The 22,668-nt window shown below is 53.4% G+C and overlaps 1 protein-coding gene across 4 annotated transcripts in view; it reads left to right on the forward strand.

Moving 5' to 3' along the window:
- The window catches only part of SPTBN2 (spectrin beta, non-erythrocytic 2), a 36,854-nt gene that overhangs the window by 7,426 nt on the left and 6,760 nt on the right, over positions 1-22,668 (forward strand). For 2 of the 4 annotated variants that reach the window (XM_033121729.1, XM_033121730.1), the window contains exons 3-24: positions 3,880-4,031; positions 4,473-4,646; positions 5,464-5,555; positions 5,712-5,792; positions 6,084-6,199; positions 8,166-8,278; positions 8,405-8,592; positions 9,802-9,919; positions 10,475-10,633; positions 10,943-11,245; positions 12,334-12,487; positions 12,728-13,598; positions 14,847-14,984; positions 15,319-16,075; positions 16,529-16,731; positions 17,103-17,193; positions 17,434-17,580; positions 19,664-19,927; positions 21,082-21,306; positions 21,588-21,677; positions 22,043-22,303; positions 22,393-22,523. In XM_033121729.1, the coding sequence (XP_032977620.1) occupies positions 3,880-4,031; positions 4,473-4,646; positions 5,464-5,555; positions 5,712-5,792; positions 6,084-6,199; positions 8,166-8,278; positions 8,405-8,592; positions 9,802-9,919; positions 10,475-10,633; positions 10,943-11,245; positions 12,334-12,487; positions 12,728-13,598; positions 14,847-14,984; positions 15,319-16,075; positions 16,529-16,731; positions 17,103-17,193; positions 17,434-17,580; positions 19,664-19,927; positions 21,082-21,306; positions 21,588-21,677; positions 22,043-22,303; positions 22,393-22,523 (4,828 nt within the window). Of the gene's footprint in view, positions 1-1,444; positions 1,760-3,879; positions 4,032-4,472; positions 4,647-5,463; positions 5,556-5,711; positions 5,793-6,083; positions 6,200-8,165; positions 8,279-8,404; positions 8,593-9,801; positions 9,920-10,474; positions 10,634-10,942; positions 11,246-12,333; positions 12,488-12,727; positions 13,599-14,846; positions 14,985-15,318; positions 16,076-16,528; positions 16,732-17,102; positions 17,194-17,433; positions 17,581-19,663; positions 19,928-21,081; positions 21,307-21,587; positions 21,678-22,042; positions 22,304-22,392; positions 22,524-22,668 lie in introns of those variants that run through there. The other 2 variants (XM_033121732.1, XM_033121728.1) reach the window with 2 other exon arrangements.

A 22,668-nucleotide genomic window follows, 5' to 3' on the forward strand; every position in this document is an offset into this window, starting at 1 on the left:
GAGTTGTCATGGCAACAAGAGTGCAGCTGCCACCTGACACCACCAGGGCTGGTGTGGGACTGAGTCACTCACACACCCCAAGGCCACCCACTCTATCTGACTACCCTCCTCCATCCCACCCTCGTCTTTTCCACTGACCTGCCGGCCTCCCAGTCCAGTCACTGGGAGAGATCCCACTTATTCCCTCCTGAGAGGTGGCACTCCCAGTGTGGGTGGGGTGGCCTCCTGGAAGAAGGGATACACTGAAGGGGGTAGTTCCCAAACCTGGCCACACTTTTTACAGGATCACCCAGGGCCATTTTTATAAACATGGGCTCTGAAGCCCCTTCCTGGACACGCTGAATTAGAATCTTTGGACACGTGGTCCAGAAATCAGTTGGGTTTTTTAAGTTCACCAGGTAATTCTTTTCAGCCAGCCCACCACATGAGGACCCCCATGTGTTGGCCATAGCTTCTAGGGAACCCTACCGTCTTCTCCTGGGCTTCTCTGTCCTTCTGGTTGGGATTAGGCTGGCTTATGAAATACTCATCATAGATGAGAAAAGACAGAAGGCGTGGGTTATGGAGAATGTCATCTCTTTGGGGGGAAGTTTCCCTGGTGCCCTGAGTTTGGATGCATGTAGCCTCTAGAACTGTCATGATGTCTGTGTGCACACGACACGTAAGACCCAGGACTGCTGCTGTGTCTGTGCGCCCTGCGCTGTCAATAGGTGTTTATCTTCAAGAATGGGGTTCTCTGAAGAGGCATCTCTGTGCTGGCTTTGTCTCATGCTGGGCCTTACACCAGTAGGTGTGAGTGAATGAAAACAGGAGATGGGCAACAGTAGGCTGTAAAGGACAAGAGCTGGAGCCCAGAGAGAAGCAGGAGGGGAATTGGATAGATGTGCCCAGCAGTGGGTGTGCTGGGGGCCTGAGATGGCCTGGCTGGGGAGGGCCTAGTGGGCCCAGTGGCAGGGAAGGGGCGGGCCTGGAGGTGCTGACAAACGGTGGGAGGGATAACAAACACCCATTTCACAGATAAGGGGACCTAAGCAATTTCTCTTTCTCTGCTCTCCGAACTGGGGATCAAAGCCCATGTCCAAAAGAGGGGTCTCCCGGAGTCACCCAGAGAGGAGCCATCCTTGTCGCTCCTGGAAGCCTTTGGGAAGCAGGACTTTGTTTTGGGGAAACCTCTCTTGGCTTTACTGTACTCTTAGGCAACTTAGAGCCTGATGGGCAGGTCTCAGAGGCGCTTGCAGTTGCCTCCTCTGCCCCCGCAGGGCCTGGCCCTGCCCCAGCCGGCCGGGCTCCGCCTCCCACCCCTCCCCCGGCACTGTCCAACCTGTTTGTCTGGAGCTGCCTCTGTCTCCTCTCCACAGCCAGGTGTGCCCTGCTACTTGTCCCGGAGCTCAGGAGCTCAGACGTCCCGTAACTCCTTTTTTCCCACTCCTCGAAACTTCTACCATCTTTGAACCAGCCCCCCACCCGGGACCCCAGCCTCTCAGGATCCCCGGCTCTAGGGGAAGCAGAACCTCCCGCCTGGCCCGGTGTGGGCAGAGCATGGACTCTGGGCCCCAGGCTGTGTAGAAGGCAACAGGTATCATGAATGGGAATGGAGTGAGCAGGGTGCACGGGCACAGCCTGAATGGGGCTGGTGAGTTTTATTATGAGGCTGTGGAAGGGGCTCAGAACCCCGGGGGTCTCCTGCTCTCACCTGCTGCCTTCATCAACCCCGCTCAGTACGCCAGCGTGCTGGATGGACGCTTCAAACAGCTTCAAGGTGAGCTCCGCGGGCAGAGGGGAGTAGAGAGAGGGGGTCTGGGGGTGTGGGAGAGGAGCCAGAGCCAAGATCACAGAGTGGAACATTTGCGTTGGGAGACTGTGTGCCAAGGGAATAGTTATATAAGTAGCCAGAAAATTCATGGATGCTGACAGCATCAGGAAAGGCTTGGACCCACTGGAAGGAACTGTGTGAGAGCGTGAGTGGGTGTGACCGCAAGGCCCTGCTGGGTGCGGTAGAGCGTGTGTGTTGCAGAGAATGCAATGAGCATGGAGGCAGCAGGCAGCGGGCGAGGCTGAGAAAGCAGCGTCTGTGTCGGCAAACCGGGAGGCCTGCCGCGCAGTCTCACTGACATAGTTCACTGTCAGTGGCTTTGGAGAGGAAGGCCTGCTAGGATAGTTGGAGAAGGACAGAAGGGGAGTGAGCCAGGAGGCTGAGGGGCCCAGGGCTTGTTTGTGTCACCCTGGGATTCTGAGTGGGTGTCTAAATGTGTGAGGAGGCAGTATGTGTGGGAACCGGGGAATGTGTCAAAGGGAGTTGGTATAGACAGGCTCAGGTATGTCTGAGCAGGCATGTGTTCACCTGGCACCAATCTGTCAGTGTATTTCTGGGAGTCACTGTGTTTTGCGTGTGTGTTGGGGGAGTCTATGGATGTGTGGAGGCCTTGTGAAGTTATCCTTTGTCTCAGTGCTTGGTTTTGCACACTTGTCTTCTAGCTGCCACTGTTGCCATGTCTTCCCCTTTTATTCTACCTGTGTGCCAAAATGACCTCACCCCCGTGTGCCTGGCATCAATCAGGACAGTCCCCAGGGATCCAGGAAATCCCTGAAAGGAGGCCCAAAGGCACCCTTGGTTCCGCAGGTGCTGCAGAGCAACAGGCCGTCCCGTACAGTTGCTAGGACCCTGAGTTGGCCCGGGTTCAGAGGTTGGAGGTAAAGACAGGACTAGACCTGGGTGTGTCACTATGTTTCGTGGGTGAGGTTCGTAGGAATGTGAGATTAAGGGATGAGTCTTTTCGGTTTCTGAGATGCTGGTGCTACAAAGGAAACAAAAGTGACTCTCCGGGCCCTGACTACTGGGACCGGCTCCTTGCTCTGGGCTCCTCTGGGGAGAACTGGCAGAAATCTTGGTGACCAGAGCAGCGTCCAATGGCCTAAGCCTCTTCCCTCACTTTGTCATTCATAACATTTTTAATTTTTCTTTTCCTCTGGAACCTAAGAGCATCCCTTCAGCAGCGGATCCCCCTGTGGACAAGGCAACAGGACGTTCCCTCATGTTTTTTGAGATGATTGGCACCTAATTCTGCCCCACCCCTACCACACACCCCGTTTCTTGGGCTCACTCTTTTCCCTGTTCCCAACTTCAAGACCTGGTTTTAGTTCTCAGCGTTGGAATGTAGCTGTCCTGGGATGCACCCTGAAGCCCACTGAATGAACCCACCCGAGAAAAGCCCATCTTTTCTATAAATTATCCCGGGAGAATAAGCTGACTCAGGTGGCCTGCAGCCTCTATAATATCGCATCCTTCCATTGGCCACTTGGAAGAGCTGCTGCGTAATTTAAGTCCACACCCTCCCCTTTGGAGAAGAGCCATACCACTGGCTGGGCCTGAGTGACTCTCGCTCTTTCCTTGGGGTTAGATCATACCTGAAGAACAGAAAGCCACCGAGGAGCCATTTCATGCCAGACATTATACACGCATGTCTCATTTAATCAATACAATGACGCACTGAAGAAGAAAGTAATAGGCCCATTTTATAGATGAGGAACGTGAGGTGCTGATGGATGAAGTCACAGCATTTCACCACTATCGTGACAGCACCCTCATCCCAAATCCCAGCCCTTCCTTGCATGTTCCACCGCTTCTAATTTCTTCCATTCTTTCTTCTTAAAACCTGTTTCTCGCTCTCATTTTGTTCTGTACCTTGTTTGTGAGCTTATTCTAAGTTCTCTATTTCCCGGCTTTCTAAGTTAGGCATTTTCCTTTTGGCCATCTTCCTTCCCCCTTCTCCTCCCCAGACCTCACTTCAGACTCTCAGATACCCCCCAACCCCACCAACTGGTGTTCAGATGCAAACACTGTACTTGAAGGACAGAAATAACTCCATGTTGCCACCACAGATGAGCGAGAAGCCGTGCAGAAGAAAACTTTCACCAAGTGGGTGAACTCACACCTGGCCCGGGTGACATGTCGGGTGGGAGACCTGTACAGCGACCTCCGGGATGGACGTAACCTGCTGAGGCTCCTCGAGGTGCTCTCGGGAGAGACACTGGTGAGCTGTGGTCACGAGGAACGGGGTAGCCTGAGGAACAGTGGTCAAGAGGACATGCCACGGGACAGAAGAGTGATACCGCAGAGCGGAAAGCAGCGGCTGCCCCCTGCTCAGAGGACAGTGTCATTTTGAGAGGTTTTGCTGTGGGATTAAACGGGAACATTGCTTCATGGAGACAGGAACAGTAGTCCCATTGAAAACATTTCTTTTCCCACCCACTCTTTGAGCAATTAATTCCCTTGGGAATCTTAATCTGGCCTCAGCCTCCTCTGCAACCTCAGCTTTGGCTCTGTGAACTTGGGCCCAACCCTGGGGCTGTCCCCGTGTTCCTGAGGGAGAGGCTGGGGAAGGTGTGCGAAGCAGGGCCCTGGGGGTGTAGGAGGGAAGGAGGAAGGAGGAGGCCCACGGTCCCATGCCTTTGTGTCCCCTGTCCCCCAACAGCCAAAGCCCACAAAGGGCCGCATGCGTATACACTGCCTGGAGAATGTGGACAAGGCCCTGCAGTTCCTAAAGGAGCAGAAAGTGCACTTGGAGAATATGGGCTCCCATGACATTGTGGACGGGAACCACCGCCTGACCCTCGGGCTGGTCTGGACCATCATCCTTCGATTCCAGGTACCACGGCCCAGCATCACTCAGCATGTGCTATGCACCTGGGCGCAGCGTCGCCAGTGGTCACTGCCCGTCCACGGTGCCATCCCACACAGATGGAGGGTCGAGAAGCCCGTATAGTAATCTGCAGCCGTTGTACCACGTCAGGGTCTCTCCTCATTAAATAGGGTCGAGACCAGTGTGGGTGTTGTCAAACTTCTGTGGCAAGTTCCCTGTGGCCTGGTCTGTGGCCTGGTCACGTGCAGCAGGACCACATGTCGGGCCACATGGGACAGAGCTTACAAACTGGTCCTTCGCCACTAAGAGTTTTAGAACTACATTTGGGGTCTGGTCGCTGGCCCGTTTCTCTGCCTCAAACTCTGCTGACCTCCCTCAAAAGAACAGCCACCCTACTCCTTCTTATGCTCTGAGCATAGCCAGTCCAGTGTCCTAATGCCATCACAACTCTCCCCATGTCCCCGGATGTAACCTCCTCTGCTCCTTCCAGCCCTAAGCGGAGCTCTGTCAGCTTCACTTGAAACCCAGCTCCCAGAATGTGTTCACTTGTCCACCTGCCATTCCCCGCCCGGAAGAACCCGCATCCTTCGCTTCGAGGCACTTCTACTCTTCTGATTTCCTTCCTACCCCGCTCTGCTGCCTCACTTCCCTTTGACCCGACGTTGTGTGGTCACTAGCCCAAGAGGAACGGTCCCCGGCCTCTGCCCCTGCACTGCAGTTATAGGAGTCTAAAGAGCCGTTTCCTGACTCAGTGTATCTCTGAGCATCTCCGGGAACTCCAGGAGCCCCTGTCCAGGGAGTGAAGGCCTTCCTTCCCTCACAGATCCAAGACATCAGTGTGGAAACAGAAGACAACAAGGAGAAGAAGTCAGCCAAGGACGCCTTGCTGCTGTGGTGCCAGATGAAGACGGCAGGGTGAGGCTGGCCGGGAGCGTGGCCTGGGAGGGGTGCATGCACTGAGGCTGTGCAGTAAAGGAAGGATGGGCTCCAGCAACCACAAGCTGGGGATCCGTCCTCGAGTCGCAGACCAGGGCCTGGACCTGCTCACTGTTTTTCCCGGTCTGTTTATAGGTACCCCAACGTCAATGTGCACAACTTCACCACCAGCTGGAGAGATGGGTTGGCCTTCAACGCCATTGTGCATAAGCATCGGTGAGGAGCCGGGTTTAGCGAGCCTGGCAGAGTTGTTAGGGGGTTAATGACCCAGAGGGGCGCAGAGACGAAGCAGTGAGACGAGGGAGCAGAGAAGAGCCAGCATGTGGGGGCTCCTGCCACACTGCAAAGAGGGCTAGTGAGGGGGTAGGAGCAGTGGGTGTGTGTTTGGGGTGCCCGGTTTTGGACAAAATGGAGTTGGTGACTTAGGGATAAACAGAGGGGTGGCTTTGCTTTTCCTCTTTAGGATCTTACGTGATTTTGATACCTTCCATATGCCCTCCCACCTAGGCCAGACCTGCTGGATTTTGAGTCCCTGAAGAAGTGCAATGCACATTACAACCTGCAGAATGCTTTCAATCTGGCTGAGAAGGAGCTGGGACTTACGAAGCTGCTGGATCCTGAAGGTGGGAAGAGCTATGTGAAAAAGAGGCTGTGGGGTAGAGACAGATGGGGTTTCTTTTGGGAGTGATGAAAATGTTCCGGAATTAGATAGTCGTGATGGCTGTACAACCTTGTGAATATACTAAAAAAAATCACTGAATCGTATACTTTAAAAGGGTGGATGTTATGGTATAAAAATTATATCTCAATTAAAAATAAAAAGCTGTAGGAAGAAAGGCAGCCCTGGGGTAGCAAGAGGCAACTCTGGGATAAGGTCCCGCCCCAGCCTCCCCATGGAGTAGCTCTGAGACTTGGCGCTAGTCGCTTGGCCTTTCTGTGGCTCAGTTTCCTCATCTTTAAAATGCGAAGATTGGTCTACGTGGTCTCTTAGGGCCCTTCTTATTCCAAAATGTAAAGGTCCTAAATTAAGCCACGTGACCTTGAGTTCTCACCAAGCACTTGGCTTTTATGGTCAGCTGAGCCTGCCAATTGGCTCCCGTGGTTCCGATCTTAATGCCGATGAGACTGGTAACAGCCATTGGGCTCTCATTTTGTACCTGGCACTGCGTTTGACGTGCTTTAATTAATTTAATTCTCACAACACCCCCTTTGAAATCAGTGTCATTATTACCCTCAGTGTAGGAAGAGAAGATGGGGGCCTCTAAGGGGAAAGTGTCTTTCCCAAGGTCGTGCAGCTGGTGGAGCTGAGGTTGAAATTCAGGCAGCCCAGCTCCAGAGCCTGTTTCGTCTCTGGGAGAGCAAAGAGCAGTCTTGGTGCAGCCAGAAAAGGGAAGGAGGGAAGGGCCCAGTGAGTTCCCTGCCGGAAACACTCCCTCTGAAGTTCACTGGGCAGATTTGGGTCTTGGTTATTTTCTCCTTGTTTTCCATCCCATCTGTAACCCCATCTGCTATGCTCTCTTCGTCTAGAACAGGGGTGTCCAAACTGCGGCCCGCGGGCCAACTGCGGCCCGCAATCCATTTTTTTATTGGCGCGCAGCAAATTCCAAAAATATATTTAGTTTACTTAAATAAACCAGGTGAGGCAATACGTACTTCACCTCGAGTGAGTGAGTGGCCCGGCTGTTTGTGTATTTTACCGCATCTGGCCCTTGGTGAAAAACGTTGAAAAAAGTTTGGACACCCCTGGTCTAGAATGATAAACATCAGCTAACGAGTGACAGAAACAGGCCAAAGATGAGGTTCCTTGGAGAGCATTTGAGAAGCATAGCTAGGATAAAGAACATTTAAGTACATCTAAGTATCCTATAACTTTCTGAGATGATTTCAGGGGCTCCTTGCCGCCTGTGGGCTTTCAGAGGTACTCAGGGTGGCTTCCAATCCCATAGCCTTCCCTTCAGGTAGGACGCAATCTGGCCTAATTAAGAGAACCCAGGGATGTCAAGTCATCATCCACCTTGGTCCTTGTGGTGGGAGCTGATTTGGCTTGAAGGACACTCGCCTCCTGGGGCCCCCAGCTGAACTTGGGGATTGAGGTCAGAAATAGCTGTGACTGGCCAGAAATGGCCCTGAGGACTGGCCTCTGTCCCTGCTGCCTGGGCTCCCTGGGCCTGTCCCTCTGAACATACGGGTTTTGGAGGCTTAGTTCAGACTTTCTGTCTTGCTGCCCCTGAATCTTTTGACTTCTTGCGCATCTTTACTGCCCATAAGTCCACGATCCACCCCCAAATAGGAATGTTGTTTCTTTTCTTGCCTTGCTTCCCCCAAACAGCTAATTTTGGTCTCTACTGGGAATGCTGGTGAAAGCCTCCTTGGACTTTATACTCTGTTTCTAGGAGAGGGAAAAAGAGCTTTTCATAGCCTTTTAGTCCATATGGTGTCTTGTCATTTTGCTCTGAAAGGAACTGGAACGATGTCAGCCTTGGAGGGCTGGGAGGGCCCTGGGATTGGGGTCAGTGATTCAAGTTGCAGGTGTCCTTCTGGGAGGCAGGTCTCTGATCTCTGCCTGACCTGCATGCTCTTTTTTCTCAGATGTGAATGTGGACCAACCAGATGAGAAATCAATCATTACCTATGTGGCTACTTACTACCACTACTTCTCCAAGATGAAGGCCCTGGCTGTGGAAGGCAAAAGAATTGGGAAGGTACTCTCCACTGTGGGCAGCAGGCGTAAAGGCCAGAGGAGGCCTAGCCTAGGAGCAGGGGCAGGGTAACACTGCAGGGCTGAATCGGGGAGCCCGTGGGCAGGACCCCACATCTCTGTCTTGCAGGTGTTGGACTATGCCATGGAGGCAGAACGCCTGGTGGAGAAATACGAGTCCCTGGCCTCTGAGTTGCTGCAGTGGATCGAGCAAATGATCGTGACCCTCAATGACCGGCAGCTGGCCAACTCCCTGAGTGGGGTCCAAAACCAGCTGCAGTCCTTCAATTCCTACCGCACGGTGGAGAAGCCACCCAAGTAGGTAACCCCTGGGCTGCACCCAGCTGCAACAGGCCTGCCTAAGTTAGGGCGTCCCTTCAGGAGCACGTTCTGACAGAACATAAGTGCAGTGGGAAGCTCATTTCCCTCAGCTCTAAGTGCCAGCAGCAGTTCCCAAATACATTTTTTCAATGATTATCCATTTTTTAAAAAGTCATGCTGTGGAAATGATTGCTAAGGTACGTAAAGTCAGTGCAGTCCCCTCAGATAAGATTATCGATCAGGGTCCCAGCAACCTAGCCCCAGCTCAGGGACAGGGTGGGGAGATTGGACCTATAGACAACACAGGAGTGAGCCAGAAACTTGTACGTTGCAGAGATTCTTATCATTTATATGTTTTAGCAATGAACTATTTGCAAGTAGGAATTGCTGTTTTAGCATACAGTGCATGCTAAAATGTCTGTTTTTCTGTAACTGAGCTCTTTTGGGGTTAATATGTTTCAGCTCCAAAAGGAATATTAATCCAGAAAACATCTGTTTCTGTACATTCCAGGGGATGATTTGACCCAGAAAATCCTTTTCTGGGGATTGAACAAAGATATAGCTTCAAGGATGTTCACCGTGACCTTTGTAAAAGAAAAATAAGTCACGGGACAGCCACTGACAATAATGTTGAAGAAATGCATTTATTGACATGGGAAGACGTTCACGACAAATAAGTGAAGAAGCAGTTTACAAAACAGTTATTTTGGACAGCGGAGAGCAAAGGGCTCAGCATCCGGGTTCAAAGTGCCTGAGTTCTAATCCTGGCTCTGTCACGTAGTGGTGATGAGTCATTACCCTCTATGTGCCTCAGTTTTCTCATCTGGAAAAAGGGGGTAATAAGGGAATGTAGCTCACAGTGAGAACTAAATGAGTGAATGCACGTCAAGCCCTGAGACCAGGGCCTGGATCACAGTGAGTGAGTCCTTGACAAATGATAGCCATGGATGTGATACGATCCCATCCGTGTAAAACAAATAGGAAGTATGTTTGTGCCAAAGGGTAACAGTGGTTGTCTATGTGTGCTTTTCTCTTGTTTTAAAATTACATTCTTTTGATTTGCCAGCATTTTCTGGCTTTCACGCAAAGAGCGTGGATTGCTTCTATGCAAAGCAAAAACAACACAGGACACTTCATTTTGCAACGTACAGTCCCTATGCCCCTAGTGGCCTTTGACTCTGACCCCAACCTGGCCTCCTGTCTCAGGTTCACAGAGAAAGGGAACTTGGAAGTACTGCTGTTCACCATCCAGAGCAAGCTGCGGGCCAACAACCAGAAGGTCTACACGCCCCGAGAGGGCCGGCTCATCTCCGACATCAACAAGGTCCACAGCCTCCCTTCCTGTCCCACAGGCGTCCCACCCTGGACCCCTGCCCCTCCTTCCACAACCCGACCACCCCTCCCTGGTGCGGATGTGACTCACACCGTCTCGTGCGTCCTGCACATCCCCCTTCCTCCTCCATCTGTCACTCCCAGTGGGTTCACATTATAAAATGATACCCCAGTCCCTTACCTTGTTCAGCCTGTCCCCGATTCACTTTCCCTACTTGAACTTTTTTCACAGACAACATGATAAGAGTCATGAAAGCAACAGGGCTCACCCACAGTCCCCCGCCACAAACAAATCCAGTGGTTTCTGTTGTTCCCTGTTCCTCTCCGGTCCTTGGCCATAAGCAGGCATGGTTTGCACGTGGCTCTATAGCACTCACGCCCCCGTTTCTCATACTTCCACGCGCAGGAGTCTAACTGACCGCATTCCACAGATCCACTAGACGGAGCTTCCCGGGGACGCATCATGTGCCCCCAGCCCCAGTGACCCCTCCCCACGCTCACCTCCTGAGCCTGGCCCTTTGGCGCTCATCCTGTCCCCTCCTCGCAGGCCTGGGAGCGGCTGGAGAAGGCCGAGCATGAGCGTGAGCTGGCCCTGCGCACCGAGCTGATCCGCCAGGAGAAGCTGGAGCAGCTGGCCGCCCGCTTCGATCGCAAGGCCGCCATGCGAGAGACCTGGCTTAGTGAGAACCAGCGCCTCGTGTCCCAGGTAGAACATGGAGGGGCTCTTGGCCCATCCAGGCTGGTGAGGGAAAATGGGAGAGAGTGTGGTGGATAAGGGCCCTGCCATGTGGGGAGCTAATGAAACAAGAAATCCATCACGCAGATAAGACCAAGGAACCAAGGGCCAAAGGCTTGAACGGGAGAAAGGGTTAGTGAGACAGGACAGACTGGGATAGAGAGGAAACTTAGGGCCGGGGTTGGCATCTTGCAGCAGAAGTGCTCTGGAGGGCAGAGAGGGCCAGCAGAGATGGGCTCCCTGAGCTCCCGAACCTCCCCTCCCTGCCCTGTGCCCCAGGACAACTTTGGGCTGGAGCTGGCAGCCGTGGAGGCAGCGGTGCGGAAGCACGAAGCTATCGAGACAGACATCGTGGCCTACAGCGGCCGCGTGCAGGCTGTGGACGCCGTGGCCGCAGAGCTGGCCGCCGAGCGCTACCATGACATCAAGCGCATTGCAGCACGGCAACACAACGTGGCCCGGCTCTGGGACTTCCTGCGGCAGATGGTGGCTGCCCGGCGAGAGCGGCTCCTCATCAACTTGGAGCTGCAGAAGGTGCTTCAGGACCTGCTGTACCTCATGGACTGGATGGGAGAGATGAAGGTACCAGCGGGACGCGTGTGGTGTTCTTCAGTCAGTCAGGACTGGGGGGGTATGTCTGGGGGTACACACACACCCCTTGCTCAGCTGATCTTTGTTCAGTATGTTCTAGTGCAGGCCCTGTCCCCAGTTCAGACGAACAGAGCAGACAGACCCCTGTCCTCCTGGGGCTCACATTCTAGTGGGAGGAGGCCGATGATGAAACCATGACCTATCAACACACAAAATAGCCGGTGGACATAAAACCTATGAGGAAACTGGAGCGGGGCCATGTGATGGAGTGGTCTGCAAGGCCTTGCGGAGAAAATGCCATTCAAGCTGAGCGCAGGATAACGCAAGGAGCCAGCACAGGGAGATCTGAGGAGAACACATTCCAGGCAGAAGGAACAGCTAGGCAAAGGCCCCGGGCCTGCATAGTGTGGCACGTTCGGCATGAGAGGGCGGGCCAGGCCAGGGGGACCGTAAGCACGGGGAGGGGGCAGGGAATGAGACAAGGGAGGCAGCGGCCAGCTCACTTAGGGCCCGACAGGCCTGGTCAGGGAGTTTGGATTTTATTCAAAGTAACACAGCCTCGAAAATGATTACAAGACCTGGAAAAGGAGAAACGTGATTCTGCCTTATGTTTTTAGAAAGGTCACTTTGACTGCTATGTAAAGAAGGGCTGTGGGCAGACAGAGTGGGAGCCGAGAGACCTGGTGGAGGGATAAGGACGGGTCTGGAGAGACGCTGAAGATTGCTGGGGTGCTGGGGACTGAGCCATGACAATAGGAGGATGGTGATAATTCTGGGGCCGAGAAGATGAGTCAGAGAAGAGATTCCAGGAGCAGGATTTAGTAAGATGGTTTCCACAGGAGGGGAAGGGAGTACAAAGAGGTTGGGGTGCCAGAATAGAACTGGGGTGTCACTATGTGTGTGGAGGAGGGCTGACAGACAGGAGCACGTGTGTTTACCTGGGTATGACACCTGGATCCGCCCAGAGATGTCAAGAGGTGCAGGTGATCCGGGTGGATGGAGAGAGTTTAGCAGATGTGTGGGTATCGGGGCTGGAAGAGGCCCTCAGATGGCATCGGCGTGCCGCATGTGCCTGGCAGGGCCGGCTGCAGTCTCAGGACCTGGGCAAGCATCTGGCTGGAGTGGAGGACCTGCTGCAGCTACACGAGCTGGTAGAAGCAGACATCGCTGTGCAGGCTGAGAGAGTGCGGGCTGTCAGTGCCTCTGCCCTGCGCTTCTGCGACCCAGGAAAAGGTGACATCTGGGGGGAGGAACTGGAAAGGGGAGGGGCTGGGAGAGAGAATAGTAAGAGCTGGAACAGCAAGACTGGGAAAACCTGGGGACAGGAAGGATGATGGGTGGATGGTGGGTGACAAAACTAGGGAGGGAGGCCTAAGAGAGTGGGGTTAACGGGGGATTCATAACCAGGGATGGATATGGGGGCAGCAGGAGGGCGGGGTCACAGCCCTGGACTCTCCACCGTGACTTTTTCAGAGTACAAACCATGCGACCCGCAGCTGGTGTCTGAGCGGGTGGCCACCCTGGAGCAGAGCTACGAAGCACTGTGCGAGTTGGCCGCGGCCAGGCGGGCCCGTCTGGAGGAATCCAGGCGCCTCTGGCGGTTCCTCTGGGAGGTGGGCGAGGCCGAGGCCTGGGTGCGGGAGCAGCAGCACCTGTTGGCCTCAGCCGAAACTGGCCGGGACCTGACTGGTGTCCTTCGCCTGCTCAACAAGCACACAGCCCTGAGAGGCGAGATGAGTGGCCGGCTGGGGCCATTGAAGCTCACCCTGGAGCAGGGCCAGCAGTTAGTCGCTGAGGGCCACCCTGGAGCAGGCCAGGCCGCCGCCCGTGCTGCCGAGCTCCAGGCCCAGTGGGAGCGGCTGGAGGCTCTGGCGGAGGAGCGTGCCCAGCGGCTCGCCCAGGCCGCCAGCCTCTACCAGTTCCAGGCAGATGCAAATGACATGGAGGCCTGGCTGGTGGACGCGCTGCGCCTGGTGTCCAGTCCCGAGCTGGGGCACGATGAGTTCTCCACGCAGGCCCTGGCCAGGCAGCATCGGGCCCTGGAGGAGGAGATCCGAGGGCACCGGCCAACACTGGATGCCCTGAGGGATCAGGCCTTGGCCCTGCCTCCCGCACTGAGCCGCACGCCCGAGGTGCAGGGGAGGGTGCCCAGCCTGGAGCGCCACTACGAGGAGCTGCAGGCCCGGGCAGGCGAGCGAGCCCGGGCCCTGGAGGCGGCCCTGACTCTCTACACCATGCTCAGCGAGGCCGGGGCCTGTGGGCTGTGGGTGGAGGAGAAGGAGCAGTGGCTGAACGGGCTCACCCTGCCTGAGCGCTTGGAGGACCTGGAAGTCGTACAGCAAAGGTAGGCCCCCTTACAGGCTCCCTCTGGAATGGCCTTATGAGTTGGGGGCCAGCGTGTGGGATGGCACGTCCTGCCCTAAACTGCCTGCTCTTGCTATATCCCTTTGAGTCTGTTTTTCGTTTTAACGAGAAATGCTAAACATACTCAGAAGTGGAAAACATTATGCAACAAACTCCTAGATACCCATCACCTGGGTTCAGTGATTGTCAATATCTTGCTCTGTTTGATTAATTTTTCTTTTCAAAAGCAAATCCCCAATATTATCATTTCATCTCTATATTCTCCAGGATGCGTCCTTTAAGAAATATAAGGAAGTATTCTTAAATATAGTAAATTATTGTTTAATTGTGTGTGGACTTAAAATAACTAAGGCTTTGAAGTTATAAACCTTTTAGACACTGACTGACCTCTCATGAAATAGTTTTATTTACAGAATAATAAGTCTTAAAGGACATTTTTCTTGTAGAACCACAATACCTTTATCACATAGAACAAAATTAGTAATTCCTTACTATTATCTACTATTCCATCTATAGTCAAATTTCCTGGTGGTTTTAAAAATGTAATAAAAGATTTCATGCTTTTTGTTTGTTTGTTTTCAAGTTATCCCATGACAAGGGTTGGCAAACTACAACCCTTTGACACCATCTAGCTTGCAGTCTGTTTTTGTAAATAAAGCTTTATTGAAACAGAGCCACACTCATTCATTTACATATCATCCTGTTGCTGCTTTTGCACTACGATAGAAACCTTATGACCCACAATGCCTAAGATATTTACTACCTGGCCCTTTACAGAAAACGTTTGCAGGCTGCTCTATGAGAACGTAAAATGTCCCTGGGAGAAGTTATGCTTCATATCTTTATCACTTAAATATTTTTGGTAATCAATTCATTTTAACACATATTAGTAGGATGGGACCCAGCTAGGCAGCTAAAGGGTAAGTCCTCAGAGGAATAAGAGAGATTCTGATAAAGGGGGGGGCCCTGTGCCTGAATTAGTTGACTTGTTGTGCAGCTGTTCCTGACCTTTAACTTTCACATCTTTTTTGAGATGATAGTTTTGCTAATTGTTTGGGGGGAGTTGGGAGCCCCCCTGGACCCACAGGTACTGTGAGCCTTGTAGGTAAGAGGTGCAGAGGCTCCTATAAATAAGCCTCACGTAGATGGATAGTTCTCGTGGTTGTCTGGGGACATGGGCAGGTACCTCGCAGCCTCCCGCCATTCATGTCCAGCTCTTCCTGCTCAGGTTCGAGACCCTGGAGCCCGAAATGAATGCCCTTGCAGCACGAATTACTGCTGTGAATGACATCGCAGAGCAGTTGCTGAAGGCCAACCCTCCGAGCAAGGACAGCATTGTCAACACCCAGAAGCAGCTCAACCACAGGTGGGTTGGGGAGGGCAGGACTAGAGAAAGGAAGCAGCAGATGGGGATGGCAACTGGAAGAGAGTTCTGTGGGGCATAGAATGGAGGCGAAAAATGAGGAGGGAGGGTGGTCTGGAATATATTGGGGGTAGGGGACAAAGAGAGATGAAAGGTGGGTAAAGGTCATTTGAAGAGTCTGGGGCCTGGACAGGGAGCAATCAAGAAGGAGACGAGAGGATGAAGCAGGTGGTAGAATACACCGAGGGAGAGAGGCAGGGAAGAAGCTTCTGGATATGCCTGGACAAGGCGGGGAAGCTGAGCAACTCCAGAAACCAGATCCTCCTTCTCCTGTCAGGTGGCAGCAGTTTCGGTCCTTGGCAGATGGCAAGAAGGCAGCTCTGACATCAGCGCTGAGCATCCAGAACTACCATTTAGAGTGCACAGAGACCCAGGCCTGGATGAGAGAAAAGACCAAGGTCATTGAGTCCACCCAGGGCCTAGGCAATGACCTGGCTGGGGTGCTGGCCCTGCAGCGTAAGCTGGCTGGCACCGAGCGGGACCTGGAGGCCATCGCCGCCCGGGTGGGTGAACTGACTCGCGAGGCAAATGCCCTGGCTGCTGGCCACCCCGCCCAAGCCCCTGCCATCAAGGCCCGGCTTGGAGAGGTGCAAGCCGGCTGGGAGGACCTCAGGGCCACCATGCGACGTCGAGAGGAGTCGCTGGGTGAGGCGCGGCGGCTGCAGGACTTCCTGCGCAGCTTGGATGACTTCCAGGCTTGGCTAGGTCGCACGCAGACCGCTGTGGCCTCTGAAGAAGGGCCGGCCACCCTGCCTGAGGCAGAGGCCCTCCTGGCCCAACACGCAGCCCTGCGGGGAGAGGTGGAGCGGGCCCAGAGCGAGTACAGCCGGCTGCGGGCCTTGGGTGAGGAGGTGACCAGGGACCAGGCCGATCCTCAGTGCCTCTTCCTACGACAGCGACTGGAGGCCTTGGGAACCGGCTGGGAGGAGCTGGGCCGCATGTGGGAAAGCCGGCAAGGCCGTCTGGCCCAGGCCCATGGCTTCCAGGGCTTCCTGCGGGATGCTCGCCAGGCTGAGGGCGTGCTCAGCAGCCAGGTAAGAGCCCAGGGCACGAAGTCCCAACCACAACCATGGGGGCTGTGAAGGACAGTGGTGGGTGGGGAGGAGAACGCAGCAGGTGGGGTAGTTGAAGCAACAGGAAGGGCAGGAAGAACATGTTAGAAAAATACGGAAGTGAAAAAAAAAAAGTTGTAAACATACCAAAATGATGTAAACTGGCTTGTCATATAATTATTAAAGAAATTGAATCAATAGCTAGACATAAGATGGAACAGGATTTGGACTGTTCCAGCCCAGCTCCCTTCGCCTTATAACTTTCTGAGACTCGGTATAATCAGGGACCATCTGCCCCTGTCTTCAGAGCTGGATGGTCTACGCTGCCCGTCTCCGGTTGGCCTCCAAGTCTGAGATGTGCCCTTTGGATAGGTCCCTTCTGAGAGGCTGAATTGTGCTGTGAGAAGTGAGCTTGCCACCTCCCCTCCCACACAGGAATATGTTTTGTCGCACACGGAGATGCCGGGGACACTCCAGGCTGCTGATGCCACCATAAAAAAACTGGAAGACTTCATGAGCACCATGGAGGCCAATGGGGAGCGGATCCGCGGGCTCCTGGAGGCTGGGCGCCAGCTGATGTCTGAGGGCAACATCCATGCCGAGAAGATCCACGAGAAGGCGGACTCCATTGAGAGGCGGTATGCTGGGGACAGCGGGCAAAGGCGGGGCCCGAGAGGGAAGTAAGTGAAAACAGGATGGCCTCGAAGATGGAGAACACGGCAGTCCGACTGACAGATGGGGGTGGGGAGCTGACAGAAAGTAGAGGAGGAAGAACCCAGTGGTCAGAGGGGGCCCAAGCTATGGGCTGGGAAGTTCCGCCTCCCCCACACTAGGGCGAAATGAAGTCTACCAGGATCGCTGGATGCTGACATAGGATTCCTGGGTTGTCTTGTAGTGTTCCCGGAAGGCACTGTTTCATAGGAGGAGGACTGAAGGCTTCTAGTTTAGTTAGAAGGTCATAACCTTTTCAGAGCAAGTTCAAGAGTTACACAAGGGGCTGTCATTACAGACACGGGAAGAATCAAAAAGCGGTGCAGCAGCTTTTGGGCCGTCTTCGGGAAAACCGAGAGCAGCAGCATTTCTTACAAGATTGTCATGAGGTGAGGCTCTCAGTTTCCCCACATCCCCTCCGACATTCCCTAGTCATCCCTTGCCCACAGGGTCCTGGCCCTTTGAGCCTAAAATCATCCACTATGGTGTCTGCTGAGCATACGAACCCCTGCATGGCTTCTCCCCACACCCACCACTATTCCTGGCTCCCCTTACCCACTCTATGCCTCACGCTTCCCTTCTTCTGAAATATACGGCCTTCCTCCATCCCTGCTCTGTGTTTGGTCCAGCTGAAACTCTGGATTGATGAGAAGATGCTGACAGCCCAGGACGTGTCCTATGACGAGGCCCGTAACCTGCACACCAAGTGGCAGAAGCACCAGGCGTTCATGGCTGAGCTGGCCGCCAACAAGGACTGGCTGGACAAAGTGGACAAGGTGAGCGGTGTGACAGGAGCAGCAGGAAGAGCACCCATGGGGCCTCTTCAGGGCAGGGTCCTTGCCACCATGCAGGGGAGAATCCTAGCTTCAGGATATGGCTATTTCAGGGTTAGAGGTCATGGGACCTCCCGTGCCAAACTTCCAAGGTGGAAACTTACGGTCTGAGGGACAAATGTGTCAGGTCTATGGGACAGTGACTTCAGAACTTTGAGCAAGTACTGATTGATAGGGAGCCAAACTGCAGTTTTGGGTCAACACAATAACTATTCCTGGGCCTAAAGTAGGATGACACTCTTCAGCAGGGGTCAGCACACTTCCATAAAGAGCCAGATGGTAAATATTTTAGGCTTTGCAGGCCTTACAATTTCGGCTGTGACTGCTGAACTCTGCTACTATAGTGCAAAAGCAACCATAGGAAGTCCGTAAATCAATGAGTGTAGCTGTGTTCCAATAAAACTTTATCTATAAAAACAGGCAATGGGCCACATTGCTTTTGAGTCTTGCTGTTCCTGATATTTGGTCCCCCACCCAGCTCTTTTTGAAGAGCTGAGCAGAGGTAAAACTTCATTTCTACTCAGCAAGTATTCCTGGACAAATTATATGCGCTGAGCACTCTGCTAGATGCTGCAAAATACATAAAAAAAGACACCTCCCTTCTCTCAAGGGCATAATGGTTGGGAAGAAGAGGAGAGTAGTGTATAGTCAGTGTTTCCATTTGTTCAGCAAATATTTACTTGGTGCTACTATATGCAAAGCCTTGTATTAGTCACTGAGCGGGAACAAAGGTGATTCCATTGGAGGCTCCACCCTCAAGGAATGACACGGTAGTCAGGATAGAAGACATCTACACAGCTAGATAAATTAAGTCCAAAGCAGAATATGACAAGTGCAGTAAGAGAGAGCCCCATAAAGCCTGGCCACTGAGGACGAGGTGTGGGAATCCCAGAAGCAGGAGCCTCCAGGGCAGTCCATGAAGGACGAGTAGAATTTGGACAAGCATAGATACTGGAGGAAAGATGTTCCTAGGTAGAGAAAACAGTGCAAACAGGAAACCAGAGGTGTGGAAGTGGTGGGGTGTCTGTATGGGAGTAGGGAGTGAGTCAGTCTGGCAGGAACAGGGAATGGTTGAAAGGCCACCATGGAAGCTAAGGTGGGAAACGCTTGCTGTGCCAGGTCATGATCAAAACCGTGGTCACCATGTAAGGACTGTGTGTCAAAGTGTGGATTGTACTGAAAGTTTGTGAAGTTACCCAAGCCGTGCTGGATGCTGATGCTCTTCATCCTGGTGGCCATGTGTCTTGCTTTGTGTTCCTCTAGAAGCAGACCCTGAAACAAGGCTTCCAGAGCAGGCCACTTAAATGGGAGGTGATCGGAGGAAATACCAGTAGGGGTGTGGGGAGATGAGACGGAGCAGGGAAGGTAGTCAGGAAAGGGTTCACTACCATGCCAGTTACTGCAGTGGGCAACTGGGGCTCAGTCCTAATGGGTCACCCCGAGGCGGTGTCGAACATCAAAGTTATCCCAACCAAAGCACAAGGGTTTTGACTGTTTGTCCACCATCGCCCTGTCTGTCACTGGTTCTGCGGACGGTAAGGACAGGAACTCTTTGGCACTTCCAGCCTGCCTTGCAAGCAAGTCAGGAGCTCATGCTTCTCACACCTGCCCAGAAACAAAAGTCCTCCAGCAGAAAGGCTGGGAATGGGGTGACAGGTAAGACTCACTTGCCATAGGTCAGGTGAGGGATGAGGAGCTGAGAAACATGGAATGCTAGCAAATAACACGAGACCACACGCTCTATAACACTAGAAACCACGAGCACGAGGGAACTCAAAATAGGAAAGATCGCAGTAACTTCTTAGTTGAAATGAGGTTTGAGCTGGACCTTGAAGGAAGAGTAGGGTTCGATCATCAGCGAGGAAGGCAAGTTTCAAACCTTTGCGAAGAGCATGTTAAGGAGAATGCACCACAGCTTGGAATTATTGTCCACACTTTCAGATCCCTACTGCCCTGTAAGTCCCTGGCCTATAAAGTTCAGTGGTGTCTAATTCTGACATTCACACTTCTTTGTCCCACCACCCAGGAAGGGCGGGAGCTGAGCCTTGAGAAGCCAGAGCTGAAAGCTCTGGTGTCGGAGAAGCTGGAGGACCTACACAAGCGCTGGGACGAGCTGGAGACCACCACCCAGGCCAAGGCCCGCAGCCTCTTCGATGCCAACCGGGCCGAGCTGTTTGCCCAGAGCTGCTCTGCCCTGGAGAGCTGGCTGATGAGCCTGCAGGCCCAGCTGCACTCCGACGACTACGGCAAGGACCTCACCAGCGTCAACATTCTGCTCAAGAAGCAGCAGGTGCGTGAGGGGTGGGGGGGGGAGGCGGGGAGGGGATGAACAGCTGAAGAGAGGAGGAGGGAGCCCGTAGCTCTGGAGATTGGGGAGCCCATTCTCAGACCTCGCAGACATTTTTCCTGGTGTTTCTCAAGGCAATTCCCATGGGCCACCCGATCAGAATTTCTAGGAGTGTGTATCAATCAGAGTCAAGTCGGGAGACAGAAATCACACTCTAACTTGAACAAGGAAACTTTAGTGAAAAGAAGTATTCATTAGTAAAAGGTGGTTAACTACCGAAGGGGAAAAGAGAACTTCCAAGCAAGGGTCAGAAAATGTTTTCCTGTAAAAAGCCAGACAATAAATATTTGGGGCTTTATGGGTCATAAAGTCTCTGTCACAACAATTCAACTCTGTCCTTGTATGGTAAAAGCAGCCCCAGACAATAAGTAAAAGAATGCTGTGGCCGTGTGCCAATAAAACTTTATTTACAAAAAAAGGGCAGGGGCTGGATTTCCTGATCCCTGCCCTAAAGAATACAGGAATAAGAAACGTAGGGAGCTGCTATACCTCTAGAGCTGAGGAGGGGTGCCCCTCAGACCTTGTTGGAGAGGGCAGAAGCCCACTGATAGCGTAGAAATTTGCTGGGGTTTGACAGACCAGAGAAGGTCCAAAGCTGGCACGCCGAGGCTGGCTAGCAGGAAGTTGCCACTGGGATGCTAGCAAACCTTGCTGGAGGGTGACAGCCACTGGGTCTCCACTCACCATGGGCAGTTTTGCTGTAGGAGCAAGGAGAAGAGCGCAGTGGAACCATATATAGAAGCCCCTTCCTCTCCTGTACATCCTGGTGTCCCTCTAGCGCCCTCTACTGACAAGGCCTAGCATTGCACCAGCTGGCAAAGGAGAAAGGTTTACAGGACAGGGTCCAGTTCCACCTCCTCAGAACAGACAAAGATGGATTTGGGACTGAGGCTGTAAATTGCTAACTGGCGTGGTTAACATGCCTTCCCCACTCCCAGACTCTTATGTATATTACAGCTTGAGATCCACTGATCTAACTTGAACAAGGAGATACTTTTCCTGGAGTGAACCCCAGGATAAGAAATCATGATGGATTTGATATTGACTAGTGTCTCCTCTGAGTTTAATGACATCTCCTTCCTCTTCCGGGTGGGCAGATGCTGGAGCGGGAAATGGCTGTGCGGGAGAAGGAGGTGGAGGCCATCCAGGCCCAGGCAAAAGCACTGGCCCAGGAAGATCAGGGTGCAGGGGAGGTGGAAAGGACCTCAAGAGCCGTGGAGGAGAAGTTCAGGGCCCTCTGCCAGCCCATGAAGGAGCGCTGCCAGCGCCTGCAAGCCTCTCGAGAGCAGCACCAGTTCCACCGGGATGTGGAGGACGAGATCGTGAGTCACTAGGATTGGGGGTGGGGTCGGGTCATCACCCTTGCAAAGTGCTCCCTGCCTTGTGCTGAGGAGATGTCAGCAGTGCTGTTTTCTCTTCCCTTGGCCATTGAAAATCCACACTCTAGGGACACTTGGGGATGCCCTCTAGGTTCCTTTACCCCGGAATCAGAGATGACCATTTCCTAGTATACACAAACCAGGAGCCCTAGAAAACCCAACCCCTAGCTCTTACGTTGCCCTCAGGACCTCCACTGATCACCCCCCCCCCCTTTCTCATCCAGTTGTGGGTGACGGAACGGCTACCCATGGCTAGCTCCAGGGAACATGGCAAGGACCTGCCCAGTGTCCAACTCCTCATGAAGAAAAACCAGGTAAGGCAGAGACTAAAGGCAAAAGAATAGGTCCCAAGAGCCTCCCCAGACATAGAAGTTTGTTTCTTTTTAAGACCTGAGGTTTCTCTGGCTCCCCCTCGAAGCTGTAGGGAATCCTAGACTTCAGTGGTTGGCCTTTCCTCACCTCAGGAAGACGGGTTCCCTTGGTAGAGATTACGGGGATACAAAGGGCTTCACCATCAATCACATCACTGGGCCAGAAGGGAGGGGACGTAAGATGATTCAGGAAGAAAGAGAAGCAAGTATGTGGGGGGATTAATATTGAGTAGGTGTAAGCTGAGATGGAGGGTGAGGGGGGTCCTTGGCCAGTCTTCCAGTGTTTCCTCTTCTGTTGCTGGGGACAGACCCTGCAGAAGGAGATACAGGGTCACGAGCCGCGGATTGCAGACCTAACAGAGCGGCAGCGTGCCCTGGGTGCGGCTGCAGCAGGCCCAGAGCTGGCCGAGCTACAGGAAATATGGAAACGCCTGAGCCACGAGCTGGAGCTTCGAGCAAAGCGACTGGAGGACGCCTTGCGGGCCCAGCAGTTCTACCGCGACGCCGCCGAGGCAGAGGCCTGGATGGGCGAGCAGGAGTTACACATGATGGGCCAAGAGAAAGCCAAGGTGAGAGCTGGGGCAGAGCTCCGGCTGTATGGCTGCTGCTTTCCTCCGCGTGACCCCCACTCCCTGATGCCCACTGGCCCATCCCCCAGGACGAACTGAGTGCCCAGGCGGAGGTGAAGAAACATCAGGTATTGGAGCAAGCCCTGGCCGACTACACCCAGACCATCCACCAGCTAGCAGCCAGCAGCCAAGACATGATTGACCACGACCACCCAGAGAGGTGAGCACAGCGGCGGCAAGTGGCCAAGACCCTGGGCTAGCGGGGTGCCAGTTCCCAGAAGGTGCGAGGATTGTGGAGCCTTCCGTACTACGTGTGTACAGAAACATCTAGAAAGCTTGGGGCTTGGCAAGCAGTGGGGCGGCTC

This window comes from Rhinolophus ferrumequinum, chromosome 11 (assembly GCF_004115265.2).
Source record: "Rhinolophus ferrumequinum isolate MPI-CBG mRhiFer1 chromosome 11, mRhiFer1_v1.p, whole genome shotgun sequence".
NCBI lineage: Eukaryota > Metazoa > Chordata > Mammalia > Chiroptera > Rhinolophidae > Rhinolophus > Rhinolophus ferrumequinum.